The sequence below is a fragment of the Colias croceus genome, chromosome 11, assembly GCF_905220415.1.
Source record: "Colias croceus chromosome 11, ilColCroc2.1".
NCBI lineage: Eukaryota > Metazoa > Arthropoda > Insecta > Lepidoptera > Pieridae > Colias > Colias croceus.
In genome coordinates this window covers 5,273,509-5,296,045 of record NC_059547.1, presented here as the reverse complement: position 1 = coordinate 5,296,045, position 22,537 = coordinate 5,273,509, and the positions used below count along the sequence as shown (strand labels likewise).

Below are 22,537 nucleotides of genomic sequence, written 5' to 3'. Positions count from 1 at the left end.
TTAGAAATATGGATAGTGGAGAATGGAGACATCCATTCTCCACTATCTAGATTCTAGGTGATTCTATACTTACCTATCTATTGTTAGTGCTGATTTACACAGGGTCAGTAACTGACTACAAATTCGAGGCAAATCAGTGCTGACCCGAAAAAAAACCCTGTGTAAACAGATTTGAATTCAGTATGTAAACAGTTAACTTAGTTGACTTGTCTACTGACCCTGTGTAAAGTTCATAGGTATATCCGTTGAGGCTCGTTACTCAATTACAATGTTTTTATGTTTTTTGACTTTTATATACCCGCAAGAAGTCTGACATAATGAAAAATCCATGTCTGGAACAATAATGCAAACGCCGCAACTCGCAAGTTTTGTAGAATTTGGGTTAAGACTTAGGTACCTATCCTGTTTTAATGTTCTTAATATTACTAGTTTCAACTTATGATAATATCCAGTTACGAGTTAATTTGTATAGCATAAAAATAAGCTCTCAACTTCTTCAGTCATTAAACTTATGCAATGGTGGAAAGTTGGTCAGACTGATTATACTTTCAGATAACTCGCTAACAAACCGGGATATCTTTTCAATTTTCTGTCCAGCACGCGCCTAACGAATCAAGTTTTGTCAAGAAGATGGAATACTCAAATGATTGCATAACTGAATTTTACTCAGTTCTTATTTTAAATCGAAAATCGGTGGGAATAAAATAGGAATGCTATTCAATTTATATACTTACTTATAATAAAAAAAACCTTATGAGTGATAATATAATAATTTCTAAGCTATTGCATAGCTTCTATCGCGGGCCTTGAGCGCGGGGACCGAATCGAGAAATTCCGTAACGAAAAAACCTCACGCTCCCCACTCCGACGGGCGGAGGTGTGGCTTGAAGGCATAGCATGCAATAGCTTTACCGCGGCAGTCCCCGAGTGCCACACGTCGTTTTTTTTATTCAGCTTTTGCGTAAATAAGCATAATAAAACATGCCAATATTTATATCCTTTCATGAAAATATGTATTTGTTTTTGTCTGCCTTTACAGCAAGAGAGAATACGATAGTGGGGAGGCCAGAGAGTAATATGGGGCAATTTTTATCGCGGTGATAGGTATATCATTCCAACGGGTATTTAATTAGACTACGCGGCCAAAGTTGCGGGCGGAATAACAGTTTTATTATGCGTTAGTAAATGTATTTGACTTCGAGATTGAATTATTATGATCGACTAAAATCAGCCTTCTGAAAGAGGAAATATTTTTTTTTATAAGTAGGCTACTGTTTATCTGTTTGTAATTTAATTAAAAAAAATCATAAGATGCAAAACAATATTACGTGAACGTATCTAACCCTATGTTTTTTTTTAAGTTTTAAAAACAGCTGAGCAGATTTGTTTGAATTTTATTTTAGACAGAAAAAAGATACACTAACCGGATAACGGCGCCGGCGGAAGCATTTTGTCAAAATAATATTCGAAAGGGGTGAAAACGGGCTTATAATATGATTGGAATAAGTAATAACAACGAACAATATATTATTGTATCAAAATTTCTTTATTCTTAATTTATCATGATAGTTCCAACAATAACACAATAATATTAAAACATCACATTAGTATAGCATATAATGCTTCACAATAATAGTCCATTCACCATATTTATTTTCTTGAAGCAGTATGTCTGTGTCAACCACGCCAGCCAGAGAATGATGGAGACCTATAAAATGAAAATATAATATGTTTGCATAGTATTTTCTAGGGTTTGAATAAATCTCGTTTAAAATCCGTTAAAAAGTATTTAATTTCTAAATATATGTTTGCATTGTACAATGTACAAGGTCGAAAAAATTATTTGAAAAATAACTACTTCACTTTTTTCAATGGCTTGCCATCTAACAAACACTGAACCAACTAAAATAGGGTGGAGATATTAAGCAAAAACAGGTCTCGAATACCCTATAATCGACCTTAGGTTACTTGTATATTTTTATTACATACTATATTTCCGCCTGTGGCTTCGCCCGCGTTTTCAAAGGAAAACCCGCATAGTTCCCATTCCCGTGGGATTTCCGGGATAAAACCTATCCTATGTGTTAATCCAAGTAACCCTCTATATATGTGCTAAATTTCATACATACATACAAACCTTTCTTCTTTATAATCTATCTAATATATATATTATAAAGGCGAAAGTTTGTATGGATGTATGGATTTTTGTAACTCTTTCACGTAAAAACTACTGAACCGATGAATGAAATTTAGCGCACATATAGAGGGTAACTTGGATTAACACATAAGATAGTTTTTATCCCGGAAATCCCACGGGAACGGGAACTATGCGGGTTTTCCTTTGCAAACGCGGGCGAAGCCGCGGGCGGAAATCTAGTATTAGTATAGATTTCACTAGCCACCACGCATACATAAAACAAAATAACTTATTAAATAATTTTTTTTTTTATTATTGAAATTCATCTTTGTTACCAATCGTTCACAACATAATCTATTTTCTGTTTAACAAATGTAAACAATTATCATATACGTACGTATTAAAACTAGGTGCTTGTTGCGGCGCTTGTCCCGACTGCTGTGCGAGATTTCCGAACGTCAGCGTGTTCTGTGTCGCTAGGTTTTCAAACGTCGCATTTGATTGTGTGGGCGAACCGAATCCTGCAAATAATATTTATTGTGAAGAAGTGGAAACAAAAGTTCATGATATGAAAAATTGATGAGAATTGAAATGAAAGATAGTTTATTAATAAAATATAAAGGATTTTAAGTATGAATGGAAGCTAATTCATAAAAACGAATCTATAAAAAAAAACATCCCTGACTCATCGAAATCATTGTTATAAAAATCAATATAAACTGACTACGTACATAAAGGAAATGTGAAATCCTTCTGCTAATCGTACTTATTTGCTTGTACAGATTATTTTTATCAACAATCATAATATATCATATTGTATTCAATCATACACCAATCATGCTAGCCACCACTTAAATAATAATAAAAAAATTGGTTGTCTGTAAAGTCGGTTTACTGACGATAGTTGAACGTGACAACGTCTTAAGGCCGATTGTGTTTCTTTTTCGCTCGTTCCGCGCTCTCGCTTACACTTCAGGCCTTAGATGGAACGCCTCAGAGCGAGGTAACGCCGCATGAGTCATGTTTTTTCGTGCGTGCAGCCGGCTCTATCGAATTATAAGACGTTGTGACGTCAAAATTAATAAAAAAGAGAATACAAAACTCACCAGGCGAAGTCCCACCGAACACTTTCCCCGGCGAAGTGTTCCCAAAGCCGGGGGCACCGAACGCGGGGGCCCCGCCGAATGTAGCGGAGGCCCCAAAGCCCGCGCTGGGGCTCTTGTTACCGCCCCCGAATGCGGAGCCGCCGAAACTGTAGAAATGTACATATTTTTTGTATTATTTCATTTTATTAAAAAAGCAAATTTACGAAATGTAAATAAAAATGTTCAACAATAAAATATCGAATTTTTAAAGCTTGTTTATTACGATAGGTATAGAAAATTGCTTAAATGATTATGAACATCAAAATGTGAAAAAGCATCAACAATAATAAGCCATATTTCATTTAATATCAAATTTTACCTATTATTTATTTCTTTATTTAATACTTAAGTACCTACACATAAAACACACTAACATTACTGTTTCCAAATACGATAGTGGTTATTAGAGAGTCTAATTTTAGATTATACACAACATTAATTGTATTTTTTACAACATTATTATTACTTGCTGTTAAATAACTTACCTAGGTGGTGATGAAAATACAGGTTTTGAGCCGAACACGGGTGAGCCACCAAAAGCAGGAGCTATAAATAAATAAAAAATAACAAATCATTATTTATTTTTATTAATCAGTTTAATCGCCGGATTGTAATTAATAGCGATGTTTCGTTCGAAAGTGCAAAAAACTTTTAAAACTAACAAATAATTACAAATACTGAGGTATATAATGTTAGTAAGTTATACATATATTCAAGGTCACTTGAGAATAAAAAGAAAGTTTCCAAATGGCAGAACTATTACATAATACATACGTCTCATATTAAAAGCATTTACGATTATAGACTCCTTACTTATTATTAATTAATATAATATTAATACCGATTTTCAGTATTTTTCAGTTAATCATACCCGATTGTTGTTGCGGCGAACCGAACACTGACTTTTGTGGACTACCAAAAGGCTGGCCCGTGGATGGTTGACTGAAACTGCCTCCAGAGCTACCGAATAACGAACTTTGCGTTGTAGCTGGTTGACCTGTTATAAAATAAAAGTAAATATTAAGATTATTATCTTTTACATAATAGAGTCCATAATAGTAAAAGATAATTTGAAGATTGTGAAATCATCTTGACGCGACCTTGAAATTTTACTCTCAGCGCGCCTAAAGAAGTTCTAAAGAAGTTTCACTTCAAAAATCTCGTGAAGTATTTTCAGTTACATTCATTCTAAATTGCACCTTATTTAGTGGCAGTAATGTTCAGTCTATTGTTTGTTGAATGTTCATTAGGAAACTCTACAAATAAACTCATAGGCAGAGTTTCAGCATAATTTTTGTGTTATTTATTGTACGCTTAACGTCTATGCTGTTTTGCATTGATTTTTTTAAGTTTTTTAAGTAAAAAGTAAGTCACATACTTACCAAAACCAGAACCAAATCCGCTAGTAGCTGTATTATTGCCTCCACTCCAGAAATCCGTGGCAGGCTTTTGCCCAAAACCGCTGCCACTGTTATTGCTTGCACCAAATATACTGGCGGCGGTGGGATTACTTCCACTGAACGTTGATTTTGCTCCAAACACATTGGTATTGGAACTTCCAAATACTGAGTTGGAACTGAAAAAAAAATTAAACGTGACGACATAACAGTTAGAATAAGTTATTAGATGAAAAAATTTATGAAATTTTAACAATTAAATTGCTACAGCAATTGACGACTGTAAATAAATTATACACCATATTATACTATCAAACTTTAAATGAAATAAATGAATGTTAATCAAACATGTTAATTAAAGTATGTATGTACAAGAATCTCACCTGCTGCCAAACAAATTGCCTGCACTTTGTGATGGAGCGCTCGTTGTAGAAATACTGGCTGCAGCAAACAAGCCCGCACCACCGTCACCAAACATAGATCCAGCTTGACTCGTAGTTGATGTTCCGAACACTGAAGCCGCCGGTGCAGTGGAACCAAACACAGATGACTGCGATGTAGGGGAACCAAACACTGCCTGTGACGTAGGCGCACCAAACACCGATTGGGACGTAGAAGTTCCACAAAAAACTGACGTTGGTGTCGTAGCCGCATTGCCAAATACAGGCTGGGCGGCGGTAGACGAACCGAACAAAGATTGCGTGGTCGACGTAGACGTTCCAAATATACTGCCTGTACTGGATTGCGTAGTAGGCGACGTTCCACCGAATGTGGATTGCGTTGTTTGCGATCCAAACGCAGGTTGAGCGTTACTGCCGAATACAGCACTTTGTGCAGATGACGTTCCAAAAAGCGACTGATTAGAAGAGAACACTGCGCCACCTCCAAAGGTTGTTGTTGTTGTACTAAATAGACCTTGAGTAGAAGTAGCCGGTGTACCGAATGCCGTTTTATTGGCGCTACTGAAAACGCTCTGAGCGGAAGACGGGCCAAATACAGAAGAAGAAGCAACTGTAGTGACGCTTGGCGTCGTAGTAGTGGAACCGAAGAGTGTACTTCCAAAACCTGGCGAACCAAAGCTTGATGAGGTTGTTGTAGTAGTATTAGTCACTTGTGTAGAAGATCCGAACAATGGCTGAGCTGTTCCTGAAGATGGTGCACTGAATATTGAAGATTTTGATACAGCACTACCAAATATAGATTGTGGTGTAGGACTGGTAGGTGCTTGTGTTGTTGTTGTTACTGTGGGTGTAATTGGTGATGATAGAGTTGAAGCTGGTGTTTCTATTTTGGGGGTAGTTTGTTCTGATTGGGGAGTTGGTGGTTTTTGTTCAGCAGTTTCTTCTTTCTTGGTCGAATCGGGCGTAGAATAAACAGTTGTAGCAGGTGGCGGTTCGGTACTTTCCGGTGTCGTGGATGAAGGTTTAGCTGGTACAGAGGCGGAAGATGTCACTTGAGATGTAGTAACTGTTGGACTCTCTGTCACTATAAACAAATATAGAAAATAACATTTATGTTTTTGCAGCAAGAAAATGTAAATTCAATGTAAATAATAAGTGAATTCCTTACCAGTAGTTGCTGCAGTAGTAGCAAAAAATGCAGCAGGGAGAGATTTTTGTATTTTAATTTCATTTGGTTTTTTAAGGTCCACTGAAAAAGAAGTTATTATATATTCATATTATCTATACATAATATAATAAATCTGTAGAAGGGTCAATTCTGTACATTGAAAATATTGAAAAAATAAATAGCAGGGGGTGTTACTGGATCGATACCAAGCCCAAATATGTGATTAAAAAGATTTTTGTCTGTCTGTCTGTCTGTATGTTCAGGCATCACGTGAAAACTAACGGTTCAATTTCGATGAAACTTGGTATAATTATACCTTATTATCCTGGGCATAAAATAGGATACTTTTTATCCCGGAAAAATACGTAGAAAAAAATTAATCTTAATTTTTCAGTTTTATCCATAGACGTTCTGTAGAACCGCGAACACACGTTGCGTATTATTATAGGCCTAGCCGTAATTGGGTCCAATAGATATATGTATTTTATAAGATGTCATTGTCAAAGTTACAGTTACAAAAATAAATCTTAATTTTTCTTAATTTTTCCGCGCGGACGGAGTCGCGGGCGGAAGCTAGTGCAATAATAAATGTATTATATCTTACCAACAAAAACAGGTTGAGAAGGTGTTACACCAGGCGGGATGCTAATAGATTGTATAGGAAAAGGTTTCAATTCACTATCCTTCTTTGCAACAGAAATTTTTACTGTAGCTTCGGCAGCTTTCTGTACGTTCTCTTTAGGCACTGAAGGTTCTTTTTCTACTTTTGGCGCTGGTTTAACTTCAGCTTTACCAAACGTTATTTGATTTCCTTTAACGAGGTCAGGGACATTTTGCACGCTTGTTAAGGGTGTAGATGTTTTCATACTGAATATATTTTGTAGGGGTTTAGTTTCTTTAGTTTGTGACTGAGTCACGCTTTTTATAGTTTCGAGTTCGCCCGTTTCATCAGACGTCACAATGGGTTTCACGGTTTGTTTTGTTTCGGGAGCTGGCGATTCCGTGAATTTACTTAACATACTCGTCATTCCGGCAATTGGTTTTGATGAAAATACTGATGAAGGTGTACTGCTAGTTGTGGCGGGTTTAGCAACTGTAAAAATGTTTTTTTTATAGAAATGTTTGTCGTAATCATATTTATTTATGAATATTATTTGAAATATAGTATCAAAACTAGATTTAATATTATAAAAAACACGCATTGAATATGTTATAGTGCCAAAATGAATTAATCTTTTGCACTAAGAAGGAAGGAAGGAATTATTTATTTAATTTTGAATAGATTGCAGTAAACCTTTTTGCAATTTAGAAATTCACAAGACAATAAAATATAGATATGAAAACACAGACAGGAGTAATTTTATTATACTCACAAGAGAAAGAAGTTGGCGAGCAGACATTTTGTACCAAGTTTTCAACATCACCTTTCAAATAATCTTTTAGTGAACGTTGGTTTGATGGTGAAGTTATATTAGCAGGGATTGGTTCAGTCTTGATTGGTTCTGCCGAAACTTGTGGTTGTGGCTTAGGAGCATCTTCAGTCTTTGTTTCTACAATAATTTATTGTTTTATTAACAAAAGGTATGAAATTTAAACATAAGCATGTATTAAGTTCCTTAGAGGTGACTATTGCAACCAACCGTATAATAAGTATAAAGTACAACATTCGATCTTTAAAACGGTACACTAACGCACGCTCGATTAAACGGCGAAATAAGATAGCATGATAAAAATATCGTGAGCGAAAAGAGACAACTGAAGTGTAATGTGGCTAATTTGCCACATTTCCATGTGCCACTCCTGGAGCGCTAATAACCTATCTACAACTTTTTACATATAATAGCATTGATAAAATGTACGAATACAATATATAATTGCGGGAGAAAGAACTTTATCAATACACTAACAAAGCTAAGAGGACACAATGGTGGATTTGATAAATAATAAAACAAGAATATCTCTGCTTAATTATTTTCAATATTTTCCCTGAGTTTGGTATTTTACGTAAGTTTTTTTTTTAACAAATAAAAGGCTACCAGGAAGTTAGTAAAAAAGCTACACACCTCCAGTAAACAATGTCCTGGCAACATTTCCCATACCAGGTTTGGATGGTTTTGCCATACTTGCCGGTGAAAATGACGGTATAGAAATGGGCGACTCTTTCAAAGGTTTCGGCTCCTTTTTAATGAATGTATTAATTTGTTGAGCTGTGAATGTTAATATTTTGGAATAGGTATTTGGTACTATTTGGATTGAACACAATAAATGTATATTACTTTGTGATTTGTGGCGTAATATGAATGGGATATGCATAGGAAATTATTTTGAAATGAAGTCTAAAGTTAATAATTTATATTAATTTCAAATACACTTCCAATTAATAAATACACAAAGAAATAAAGAAGGATGTGATTAGGATTAATATATCAAATGCATACGAGTACAATATTAATTTTATACAAGTTATTATTAAAACACACATTCTACTATACCTTGCTGCAATTCAGTTTTCATTTTAGCCTGCGCCTCAATCATCATCTGAGCCTTTATTTCCTTTCTTATCTCTGCTTGCATTTCCGCCTCTATTTGTCTTTGAATATCCGCTTTTATTTGTTTCTGTATTTCAATTTGTCTTTGGGCCTCTAATTGTTTTTGGTATTCCATTTGTCTATGGATATCATTTTGCTTTTGTATTTCCATCTGTTTGTCCATTTCGCGTTTTTCCGCTCTTTCCTTTACGCCTTTCTTATATTTATCCCACATGGACTCTAAATGCTGACGTAGTTCGACACTAACTGGTTTGATCTTTTTGGGTCTATGGTTGGAAAGCATGTCGCGGAGAGCATCTAACTTTTGGGCGGATAGTTCCTTTTCTTTATTGTCTTGCGGTTCAATGCTCATGTTGAGAATATTTTTTGTCAATTTCGATAATGGATCCCTATATGGAAGGGTTAATATAAAAACAAAGAAAGGTTCGTTCTTGATCATTAATGTCTTAATGGGTAGTTTTTGAGTTTTACATAAAATCAAATCATTCGCCTTCATAAAATTTGTGTCGTGGATATAATTTTCAATTAAGAATACAAAGTAAGTTTTAATTGGATAAGAAATGAATTATTAGTTGACTCCAAAAAATCTATTACAAAACAAATTAAACAATTGATACATACTTATTCTTAAACGGCGTGCTCCGTAACAAGGAAGTGGATCTAAACATTGGCGTCGTACTACATTCGTTGAGTGTATTCCTTAACGTTTTTAACACTGCTTGTTGGCGGCTGAGAATCTCCTGTTGTTTCACAAGGGGTTGATACACGTCATCTAAGATTGGACGAATCATACGTGGGCCTGGTCTATGAAAGAACATTTTAAGTATAAATGTAAAACACACTATGACGGACTACATTTGATAATTTTATTCAATAAAATTTTTAAATTGCTCAGAATTAATCTAATTACTTTCTTAATACTAACTGAAAAAAAAAGATTAAAATATGATCACTATGATTTTTAACACTATTTTAACACCATATTGATAGTTTTGAAGGATAATATTTTAGAAAATGGTCGAGGTAGGGTATTTACTTGTTAACAAAGATATGATATAACAAAAATAGAAACTTACTTTCCATATTGACTTTTGGTAGACATATCATTCCATTTAAAGTCAAGCGCTTTTTGCGCTTGGTCCAGCTGATTCTGCACGTAATACGCAAGCTTCTTGATGGAAGCAAAACGTTTGATGGTTAACGGATCGGCTTGTGTCCATTCATGAAGATCCTTGGCTCTAAAAATATTTATATCGTTACATTTCATGAGGAATGAGGGTTCCCTTTTAAAATCAATAAATTCCATAACTTAAGTCTATATCTATAAATTAGATAAGTTGTTTAAGGATACCCTTAAAGTTATTTAATTAAATTATTCACATTATTATTATTTAATGAAATATATAATTTACTAATAACTTTATTTAAGACAAGCACAACAAGCAATCCCATTAAGTAATAAAAATTTTAAATAGAATAGGACAATATTTAAAACCTTTCATTTTACTTTAAATATAGGCAAAAACCTTACTCAGCATGAGTTTTAGCCTCAGCGATCACCGCACAAGCTCGCACAAGCTCCAACTTCAATTGAATCACAGATTCCGTCAACTCCTCTACAGAACAGTCTTTCTTCAATTGTTCCGCGTCTAACGTTTGCAGTTCTGAGTTTGGTTTCACTGCATCGATTTCTTGTTGAATCTGTATAAGACAAGAATTTATATTTATAAATAAAATGTATTAAATAGTAGTTTTAAATACCTCATAATAAGTGTAATATGCTTATCAAAATACTACATATTTTGCCTTTGGCACACTATATTATGTTCTTTAAAACATCATTATACTTTAAGAATTCATTTATCACCTTAAACTTTAATGTAAGTGATTTAGTATTGTGTATTTTGACGAAAGAAGCAAATTGATGACCAGAAACGAATATAATACAAAAAACAATGATGCTATATACATTTTTAATACAATTTTATACAATACACAATACATAAATATTGTAAAAACGAAAATATTCTAATTTCTTACGTAAATACCCACCTTATTTTGACTCTCCCTAGTCATAGTCATAAATTTATAGAGTTCCATTTGGAAATCATTGACTTCCTTTATCAACATATTCTTCAATTCAAGTTCCACTTTAGCTTTATTTGCCTTCTCTTGTTCCAACTTCATTGCAGCATTTGCTTCCACGGTCGCATTTTGATTTGGAGTGATTTGTACTGGAGTTGGTTTTGGTGCTGCCTACAACATTATTTTATACTTATTTTGGATTTATCATAATATTCAAAAAACTTATAGATTATCATTTAGCAAAGGTAGGTTTATGTGATGACAAGCTAAACTGGATGAGATAAAAGTTTTTGTTGTTTTTCAATAACATAATATATAATTTTTGAGAAAAATCATGCAATGAAATTAGTTTTTGCAAGTTTCTAAACCCTTCATACATCAACACAGATCTTTAAAATTATTTGGATTTTTGTTTTCATAAACACTTACTGGTGGAGTTGATACAGTAACAGCTGCTGTTGGCTTTTGCACATTAAATGCAGCTGAAATAATAAAGTACCTATAAATATAAAGCTTCATATTGTAAAACATTTTTCATATAAATTTCAAAGGCAGATTTGTGTTAGTTCAATGTTTATCTATACTAATATTATAAAGCCGAAGAGTTTGTTTGAACGCGCTAATCTCGGGAACTACTGGTCCGATTTAAAAAAAATCTTTCGGTGTTAGATAGCCCATTTATCGAGGAAGGTTATAAGGCTATATATCATCACGCTACGACCAACAGGGGTGGAGTCACGGGGGTTAACCCCGCGGGGCAGCTAGTCTAAAATATGATTAATATAACCTCTTGATTTTAAAATTACAAAATTAGTAATATCAGTTTCTTTAGCAATAACGAATTGAATAGCCCAATTTTGGTCTCATCTTTTTTTTTTTGTAACTTTGTTTGTTTGTTTGTAATGAATAGGCTCATAAACTACTGGACCGATTTAAAAAATTCTTTCACCATTCGAAAGCTACATTATCCACGAGTAATATAGGCTTAGAAATATTATCACGCTAAGACCAACAGGAGCGGAGCCACGCGGGTGAAACCGCGCGGCACAGCTAGTTAAATATAAAAACAAAACATTTACCCGCAGCTCCAATAGCACTCTGCACTTGCGACAGTGAAAATTGCGCGCTATTTGCCGTCTGTTGTTCGACCGTTGGCGTCTGTTGTATGGGCTTCGATAGTTGTTGTATTGACGTTAGTTGTTGTACTGGGGATTGTTGAATCGGTTGTTGTTGAATTGGTTGCGGTTGTTGAAATGGTTGTTGTTGTTGAATTGGTTGCTGTTGTTGAAATGGTTGTTGTTGTTGAATTGGTTGCGGTTGTTGAAATGGTTGTTGTTGTTGAATTGGTTGCTGTTGTTGAAATGGTTGTTGTTGTTGAATTGGTTGTTGTTGTTGAATTGGTTGTTGTTGTTGAATTGGTTGTTGTTGTTGAACTGGTTGTTGATGTTGAACTGGCGCCGGTTGAGGCTAAAATATGTTTCAAAACTTAGTGACAATTGTTATACATACATTTTGAGGGTTAAGTTAACATTTTTTTATCAAATCCAAGTAAACATTGATTTTATTAAGAGCTATACCTAATAGATATTTAACAATAATTAATAATTAGTATTGGTTTGGTACACAATATTTTGATCGTCAAGGTATTATAGAATGAATTAAAATAATTGATTTTATTAAGAAAATTTTTTATTTATATTCATATCTGTGTCTGAAATAAATATATTAGAATAGAATAATTCTCTTACCTACTTGCCTATAGTTAAAATAAATTAATGGATCACAGTGCTTTAAAGAAAGCTTACCTGAGCAGGTGTTGCAGCTTCCTGTTGTGGTGCGTCATCTGGTATTTCACTAAAAAATAAAAATTCAGGTTCATTGCAAGTAAGAAATACTTAAACAGAAAGACCAGAGTTTATAAGGAAGCAATGAAATATGCCGCCATAAAAACAAAATTTTCACTATTCTTATAATATATCTTATTGATGAGCGACTATGTGCTCTCTGTAATTTTGACAAACTCTATGAAGAAGGTGCTTCTTATTATCATAATTGGACAATATTGAGTTGTTCTAGAAGTAAGTTTAATCAAGGGTTAATATAAATTTAAATTAATAAAGCGTTGATGTCAAATATGAGTCTTTGAGTAAATGTATGCTATAAAAAATATTACCTCGTCATAGCAGCAGTTGGTAAAGAGAGAATCTGAGGCTGTGCGCATATTTTCGCGACCCCCTTATCCAAGTTAATGATATTGAAGACTGTTAGGAGACCAGTCTGTGATACGATGAGCAAAAAAGGCATTGGTGGTAGAACTTCATTTTCACCTAAAAAAAAATTAAAAAATATATGCTAGACCTTGTAAGTATTTTGTGTAATTTAAAATGTAAATAAATTGCTTTGTTTTATACAATTGTTATATTGTTAACAACACATAAATTGAGTATTAAAAATAATAATTTATCTAGAAAAAGCATTACATTTTTTCAAGAATTATATTAACTAATTTATTAGTAAACCTACATAAATAAAAATAAATCATTTACCCCATGGCAGCTGATGAACAGCACTAGTATCAACACATAATCCAACAGGGTAATTTTCTTGTTTTTTAGATGTTAGCGGCAACTCTGGTCTGGCTTCATCATTCTGGAAATTATTTTTAATGAAAAACATATTTTTAAGTGTCTTCAATATTTGTAAATATTTATCTTTATAGCTAAAATATTTTAAATAAAATGTTCATTCAATTATCACAACAAATAAAAATGATTGCTATATCTTATTTCAGATTTAGTTATTTTATTTTGCAGTACATAATTTACTTTATTATTTATTTTTTATTTATTATTTACTTTAAATATAATAATAATATTTACCTGGCACCATTGCATCCAAGCAACACAATCTTTGGTTCCAAGGGTTGCAATTTCCATACTATTTGATGATGATGACAAAATCATATTCCTGAAATTAATGAAAAAACAAGTTATATTTTTTATATCTTAGACACTTTGTATATATGGCCAATAGGCTAGGCATTTCTCGGCATGGCAAAAATATGCTAAAAATAATACATTTTTCTTACCATTGTGCAATGCCATATAAATAGTAGTACCAGGGTCTATTGGAACCCATACTGTAACAAATATCTTCATAGTTTAGGCATCCAGGCTTTGCTACCTTAGGTGTGCTGACTATAGTTACAGCTAAAATCATAATACAGAATAAATTATTAACAGTATACTTCTTGATATAAGAAGACGATTATACAATATTCAGAACAGAGAATTAATGTAGAAAACATTTTCAATTTATCTTCCTAACACTAAAATTAACTTTATATTGTAACATATTATTATGATAATAATTTAAACATTTCATACCTGGCCGGCTATTATCAGATGCGTTTCTAAATACAACAGCAAATTGATAAGTGGATATCCAATAAATAGCCAGAGCTTCAACAGGTGCTCCTTCAAACAGATTAGGAGCGGGTACTTGTTTCATTGGTGACAAGTCAGGTTTGTATTGACAGAGCGTTCCATCGCTGTTACCAGTTACTAGCTGTTTTCCTTTGGGGCTCCAACATATGCACCTGTGTATTGTTCATACCATTAGTTCTTTTAAAATAGTTGTGTTTTTGCAACTCAATGATGTGATGAAAGTTCTTATTAAATAGTTGTTTGTAGTTCATAAAGTGTATTATATATTTTTAGCAAGAGTAAAGATTTGAATATTGTGTTTGATGAACTTGATTTTATATTCTTTATCTTTAATATTTCAATAATCAAAATAATATAATAATAATAAATAAGCATGCAGTCATTTCAAATAAATTGAAAATATAATAAATAATCTTGTATACATAATAATAAAATGTAATAATAATATGTTTTTACCTAGCTGTTGATGGTATTTGCTTTTTCTGCATAGTACTAACTTGGCAAACAACTAGAGTACCGTCAAAGAAGACAATACCAATAGTGTCAGGTACACATGGATTCCATTGCAGGGATGATACAAAAGTTGATGGATCGACGTCACATTTTATAGATGCAGATGGTCCAACATTCTAAAAAATTATCCACCAATATATTGATGACAAGATAAAATGAAAGTAGGTAAAAAAATTGTTAATTACAACTGTTTAACAAACAAGTAAATAAAATGGTTACTTACTGGATTTTGAAAATCAGTTACTTTAAAAACTAAAAGCATTTGATTCCCAACTACAGCTAGCCATTCCTGATCGCAGTTTACGGCTATATGAGTGGGTTGCACTGGTAGTTTTACTGATAGATGTTGAGGTTCAATTTCATTGTTGATCAACTCTTTGATATTGTACACTGTAAGGAGCATTCAATATATAGTAGTTTGTGTGATTGAAATTTATTCATAAACATCTAAAATAATATAAGAATAACTTACCAGATAAAACTCCTTGTGGTGAAGCAACAAATACAATACCATATTTGCTTGATGTCGTCAATAAATTGTACCCTCGATTAGGCAATGTATTAGATGTATTAAACACCTTTATTTTCCGTTGTAGCTTGTAAAGCAGATTCTAAAAGCCGGGTAGTATTATAACCTATTAGCAATTTATATTTTGAAGAACATAATATATTTATATGGATGTTACTTACAGATTCATCTATGGAATTTGGTCCAAATTGGACTTCCATCGTAGGAGATTGAGATTTGAGGTAACTTCAAAAGATAGACATAAAATTTAAAAATAATAAAACGTATTTGTAAAAGTAAACATTTAGCACATTATTGGGATTACTTAATTAAATGCAAGTATTTAGAAAGAAAGTATAAATTTTAATAACAGCCTTTAAATTCGAAGTATTTATGGAATTATAAAGATTATTTAGTTAGTTGCAAATACAAATATGCCAAAGAAAACGAGAATAAAACCGCGACCGACAGAAATTCCTTCCGTATGTCAATCAATGTCAACAAACAACGATGTCAGTGTCATAGTGATAGACAGCGGTGTAAAGTGTTGTCTTACAGAAAAATATAACCACAGATTAATATAGCACTAAGTAAATTATTACATTGTTCCTTCATTGGAGACTTTTCTAGTTAATTTAATAATTTAGACTGGGTGATATTCCTCTTTGTTAAATTTTAAATTAGCTATTCCTATTATTTTTATTCTAATCCAAGCGGAGATATTATTTATATGTAATCCAACAAGTCAAAAATCCTTAGCAAAAATCGCTTAACCCGATAATGATAAGCCAAGTTGTTGAGTAACTATTATGTCTTTGTAGTTTGTACACTCTTCTAAAGTAGATAAAGATATAGGTATGTATATTACCTAGATAAATATATTTATTATTTCCTTAAAGTAATAGTCAACAGTTAAATAAAACGATTACAAATTTTATTTTATTTCTTTCCAATATTTAATTACATTCATTAAGCATTCATTAATAATTCAATAATTGTTCTAATTACATTAATATTTAAGTATACCAATAAAATGATTTTACAAAGCAATATTAAAATAATACAAGTGATAACTGCGTTAAAAACAACCGACTTCAAACTTGCACTTGCAAAATTTACAAATACCTACAGACAAAAATGCTCATAAAATAAAAACTACTGGGCCTATCCGAATAAAATTTTTATGGGACCAATTCGACACCATCCCGCATCGAACAAAAAAAGAATCACGTAAATCGGTTCAGAAACCTCGGAGTAATCGGTGTACATACATAAAAAAAAAAAAAATATACCGGCCGAATTGATAACCTCCTCCTTTTTTTTGAAGTCGGTTAATAATAATTAGGTATTATTATCAATTCGTTCGTAACATATAAAATAGGTAGGTATCTACATAATCCATACTAATATTATAAATGCGAAAGTAACTCTGTCTGTCTGTTACTCAATCACGCCTAAACTACTGAACCAATTTTCATGAAATTTGGTATGGAGATATATTGATACCAGAGAAAGGACATCGGCTACTTTTTATCCCGGGAAAATGACGCAATCCCGGAAACCCCACGGGAACGGGAACTATGCGGGTTTTTCTTTGACTGCGCGGGCGAAGCCGCGGGCGGAAAGCTAGTATGTTATATAATACTTAATAACAGTTCTTCCCTTATACATTGATTAGTTTCAATTAGGGAATATTAAGAACTTCTTGATAATCCATAAATGTAACGGTTCCGGAAATGGAATTTTCATTAAAGCATAATAAAATTTATATCGCCAAGTCTCCACCTTGTACAATAATTTCGGCTTATCCGCATGTACTACTTTCATAAACGTCTCTATAATATTTTCATCTTTCAGGGCATCGAATCTACTTTTCTGTGTGTTTTGGCATAAGTAATTGTTCAGTGTTATTATTTTCGATTCGTAGATCGGCTTCTGTTCTTCAGTCATATTTTTTAATATAGCATCTTCTTGGCATTTTTGAGTGAACATGAGATTACTGGCACCCACGAAACCACCTGAAAATATTAAACTCAAACTCAAAAACGTTCTTTGTTCATGTATTTTTTTCTGGTTTTTATGAAAAGCCAATTTCTCATTACTTTATTTAATACGCATATAAAAATGTACTTCGAATTCACAAGTTCCTAGTACCTAGAACACATCATCAGCTTCGCGTTGTTTGGCGTGCAAAAAACGTAACAAAAAAACCAAAAAAAGGGCAAATATAAAATTATACCAACCAGGTACAAAGGCGGCAACGGTCAGGCCGCTTCCAGAATGTTCTAAACGTAGTGACCGCGTCCATGCCAATAACCCAGCTTTGCTCGCACTGTATGGTCCAAACCTAGGCAAAGGTTGTAGGCCGCAATGGCTAGCTATGTTGATTATACGTGGTTTAACAAAACCCTGTGAAAATAATAAAATTAGTCGAGATACCTCGTCAGATAGGTAATCAAAAAAATGGACGTCAATAAAACTTTTTTTTTAAATATAAAACCAAGCAAACGAACAAAGAACAAGCAAAAAAAACTGTATTTAAGCCATAATGAAATAAAGCACACATAAACCGTGTCGTAGAACAAAATAATAGATATATATTTTTGGGAATACCTAAATAGTTTAAGTAACAGAACATTAATTAATGTTACCTCTGTAGCAGTTCTTCTGAGATCAGGAAGAAACGCAGATGCCATTCTCATAGACCCCAGTAAATTGACGTTAATGGTGTTCTCAATAATGTGAGGGGTTTGTATTTCGTAGTCCGCTATTGTCATCACGCCAGCATTATTTACCAAAGCGTACAATTCTGAAAAGTTTCAAGTGGTACATTGATATATTATGTCGTACCTACATCATTATCATAAATACTATAATATTTTCAGGACAAAAGTATAATTTTCAAATTACGACCTTCATAATGAACAATATTGTTTACATTAAACTTATAAGAGAAAAACAAATGAATAAATGTTTTACATTGTAGGAAAATCTAGAGAAATTATATAGGTACGTAAAAAATATCACAACTAGTATCAGGGTTAAGTAAATAATTAACTCATTAATAACTTTCTAAAACACTGTTTCTGTTTATGTACCTAATGGAAGTAATTATAAAACGATATGTATAATTGAAAATGTTCAAATCTTGCCAAGTGCATGCAACTGTGGCTTATTTGCAAAAGACCCGCGCTACTGTCTTAATCCCCGCTTTCGAGTAAAATAAAGGCTACCGCGAACTTGGCTGCTTAATGCCTACTTGTAAAAAGTAATAATCCAAGCATATTATGTAGGGGAGAGCGGGGATGAAAGTCACATTTTTTTCTTTTTTTATGTAACTTCCAAAATACGTTGTTTAGGAATGATATTTGTATACCAAAGGAAAGTGTAATTATTCTGGTACAAAATAAATAAACATATTTTTGTATAATATTATCAGTTGTAGAAATATTTTGTATTTTCACTCCAAAGAAAAATGTGACTTATAACCCCGGGTCAGGGATGGTTGTCACAATGCCTAGGGTAGGTAGTCACATACTAAATAACAGGCAATTTATAAATAGAAAGTCACTTTTTGGTCTTATAATTTTACGGAATAGTTTTTAATTAAGAACTCTTAACCTAATGAAACCGTAGACAGTCTTTATTTCAGTCTGAACATTAAGAATCATAATTTTAGCAAATGTAATTTATTTATTTTATTCATTTATTTATATAACTCTTTATTGCACAAATTAAAATATGACAAAAATAACATTAATACATAAGAAAGGCATAGTTTGTACAAGAGGCGGCCTTATTGCTAAGCAGCAATCTCTACCAGGCAACCTGATGGAAAGGAAATGTATGAAGTTAATGGGATAGTGCAAAAAGAAGAAAAAATTTAGTAGACCAGATGAGCATGTTTCTAGAGCCCAAAATATACAATCCTGGCATTGTACCCAAACCTCTAGATTTGCTTGCTGGGTATGGCGACAAACAGACTAAGCAGAAATCTTCATTCTCTTTCACTTCTTCACTGTTGTCAGATTTCTTCTTGTTTTTATTAGATTAAGAAACTTTCATCTCATATTTCTTCTCACTCAATACAAGTTTTGATACTTTCTTTTTCTTAGCATCTTGCACCTTCTTTTTCTCTTCTAAATAGGTCTTTTCCGGTATATCTGTCAGAATGGCCGATTTACATTTTCTTTTATCACCTTGCTGTGACTTGCGTGGAGGTGCTTTTGGTAGTGGTTTCAAAATAAGCGGGGATACGTTCAGAGTAGATTTTACACCACTAAGACCTGGTATCGCTAGGGGCTCCCGGGTTCTTACTCCACTTAGACCTGGTATCGCCAGGAGCTCATTGGGAACTTGATTCTACAAAGATTCCCCTAGCATCGGACTTTCTATAAAATTTTCTGGCGTTAGGATAGATGGAATTCCAGCAGGTTCGTTAGGGCGATTTTCCGGTGTTGATTGAAAATTAACGGCTGAAACAAACAACCTCAAAACGCCAATAAAGTCAGCTCGCATACAGGGGCTGGTTGTCACATGTGACAATCAGCCCCCGAAAATTTGTGACAACGAGCCCCATAACACGTTTTAGAAAAATAACATTGAAAATAAATTCCGATCAATGAATATCTAAAAAACTATACTACGATATCATAAAACACATTTCATCATCATCAAATGAACTGAAAGATTATTACTGTAAAACAAGAACGTATACTTACGAGGTTCGACACAGCAGCACAGAAATTTACTTTTGCTATGCGAAAACAATAAACACTTGTGAAGCCCTCACGGCAGATCGGAGCGGTCTGACGCGAAGTGGGGACAGCGTTGTCACTATATCGCTTTTGCCACGCTGTTCAACAGACTTATTCGATAGTTCAGTTTTGTGTTAAGACCCCTGTGACAACCAACCCGTGAGACAACCAAACCCGGTCTCCCCTAGGTTCTGTATTTACTACACTAAGAATAAATAATATGTTCTTTATATCTTTATTTTATTGAAATAGACTTCCTAATCTAAAAGGTTGTACATAGCTGCATTTCGACAAAGGTTTACCATCATTTTGTCCAATAGACTGTAAGTGATAATACTTACTATACTCCGGATTTCTTTCTAGAAGATGTTTTACATAGCCATAAAATTTTGCAATGCTTTCAGGGTCCGTCACGTCAAGTTTATGGGGATGAGCGCATAAACTTTTTAGGGCATATGAAGCTTCAGATTCGGTTCCATTGTACATTCCTGTTGGAAGTTTCTTATTAATAAGTTGTCGGTTCTATCTATTATTTTTATGAATTCTTTATACCCGAAACATCGTTTATTCTTGTAGGTACATTTACCCTCTTTTATGCTAACAATAACATAGGATTTTAATAATACTTTTCGAATTAACCTACGACTGACGCAAAAAAAACTCATAGGAGAACGGTTTTTACGATTATGTCGATAGTTTGGAGTCTAGACTTTGAGCTTAGATACACGCTTTTACATAGTATCCTCATCAAAACACCGACCCAAGAGGATTCATTTGAAAGCAATCACTGGTTTTGGATAAATTAATTAAGATAACGAGAGTAAAGTTTATAGTTTATAAGGCCAAAGTCTATCAAACTATCGTCAATTAAAACATTTTTGAAATTCTCATTCCTCATCCATCGAATTTTACATACCTATTTATGGTAAACATTTTTAAATTTCGAAAATGTTGTCGACAGATTTATACCTAATGTATAAGATAAAGAAAGGAAAAGTTACAATAAAATGTCATTGCAGTAATCGAAAAAAAAAAATTAACAACAAAAATACCATCCTGTTCACGAACACGAAACACTTATCTTGCAATTATGGAGCGCAAATACACGAATTGTATATGAAAACCAACCTGCCACAGTAACTAGACCCTCTCGCGCCAAACGGGCTGCGAGAGCCCAGCCAAGGCCGCTGTCGCATCCCGTTATGGCAACCACACGAGTCCAGCTCATTGCAACTGCAAATACATATTGGGAATACACAATATAGGTACAACTAATTTATTTGTTATAAATCATAGATTAAAATGTATTCTTTTTTCTCTCGTTAAAAGAGATTAGTAAAAAATGATTATTGATATTAATTATTATTAATAAGCAAATAACATAACTGTTTGTTTAGTACGTATATTAAATATTGATGCACTAAACAAACTTTTTTTTTACTTTTTTCTGTATATAACTACTGTTCCATCCTATTTTTTTTAATACCGTGTACTTAATTAAATTTTGTTACGTCCTAAAACAGTAAAAAAATAATTATGTTGTCTCCGCACATAATATTTTCTAGGTATACTATTTTTTTTAATTTTTATCAAAATAAAGAAATGTAAGTACCTATTTAATTTAAAAAATTTGACAAATTTTTCATAGGGATTCGGTATTTTGATTTTATACATTTTATACAATAACAGGTATAATATATGTATTATTGCCACTTGCCAGTTACATTCCACGAAAAAAAATGAGATTTAAAAATAGAATTCATTAATAGAATTCATTGTCTAGGTCAAACCATAACCTATTCAGACATATTGGAAATAATAAATTGGGAAAAAAATAACAGGCATACAAATTAATTGAGATGTATTTATGAGATGAGAAGTATTTACTAGAATAATAAAGGTAGGTACGTACCTATTTATGAATGTTTAAATGGTGCTCACGGACACAATGTTATGATGACAGACGCCCAGCTATCACTGACTCTAAGCGAGAGATGATGACCGGAGAATATAAAATAGGGTCGGGTTTCATTGCATATGTATCATGAATTTCATACATTTGTTAAGAAGTTACATGAAATATAAAACTTACACTATAAAACTGATAATAATTGTATGTAAAAAATATAGTTATATCAAATGAATTCTCACGGTATAAAAGTGAGGGTAGATGCTTAAAGATTTATATAATTTCAGGTATTTTGGTAAGGTATTTTATTAGCTTGTTGGTACCTAATCAGTTGGCCGAATTTGTCAAACAATGTATCAAAGACAAGGATAAAGGACGATCGTTTTAGGGACTGTGAAGGGAATATGAATAACGAATATTGAATAATAATTGTACGGTAAGTTTCTGAATAATGAATTAAATCTTTACGTATCAGTGCACTGCGTCAAAATTCTGTCTGTGACTGTGTGGTCTGTATGTATA

General features: G+C 33.0%; 2 protein-coding genes across 2 annotated transcripts; both read right to left on the bottom strand.

The window, feature by feature from the left end:
• Nucleotides 1–1,525: 1,525 nt before the first annotated feature.
• On the bottom strand, nt 1,526–15,821 carry LOC123695664 (nuclear pore complex protein Nup214-like). The gene is made up of 28 exons (XM_045641571.1): nt 15,532–15,821; nt 15,314–15,452; nt 15,065–15,231; nt 14,785–14,957; nt 14,269–14,480; nt 13,971–14,091; nt 13,762–13,849; nt 13,429–13,531; nt 13,056–13,209; nt 12,688–12,736; nt 11,962–12,349; nt 11,312–11,364; nt 10,850–11,053; nt 10,329–10,498; nt 9,874–10,035; nt 9,419–9,601; nt 8,729–9,186; nt 8,312–8,455; nt 7,622–7,798; nt 6,853–7,341; nt 6,249–6,329; nt 5,063–6,164; nt 4,665–4,858; nt 4,154–4,279; nt 3,768–3,828; nt 3,244–3,389; nt 2,535–2,658; nt 1,526–1,708 (listed from the first exon to the last, which is right to left on the bottom strand). The coding sequence occupies exons 1-28, from the start codon at nt 15,568–15,570 to the stop codon at nt 1,678–1,680; spliced, it is 5,538 nt and encodes a 1,845-aa protein (XP_045497527.1). The 5' UTR covers nt 15,571–15,821; the 3' UTR covers nt 1,526–1,677.
• Nucleotides 15,822–16,789: 968 nt separating this feature from the next.
• Nucleotides 16,790–22,255, bottom strand: LOC123695476 (D-beta-hydroxybutyrate dehydrogenase, mitochondrial). The gene is made up of 6 exons (XM_045641335.1): nt 22,019–22,255; nt 21,235–21,339; nt 20,448–20,594; nt 18,001–18,158; nt 17,593–17,758; nt 16,790–17,367 (listed from the first exon to the last, which is right to left on the bottom strand). The coding sequence occupies exons 2-6, from the start codon at nt 21,332–21,334 to the stop codon at nt 17,030–17,032; spliced, it is 909 nt and encodes a 302-aa protein (XP_045497291.1). The 5' UTR covers nt 21,335–21,339; nt 22,019–22,255; the 3' UTR covers nt 16,790–17,029.
• Nucleotides 22,256–22,537: the final 282 nt, after the last annotated feature.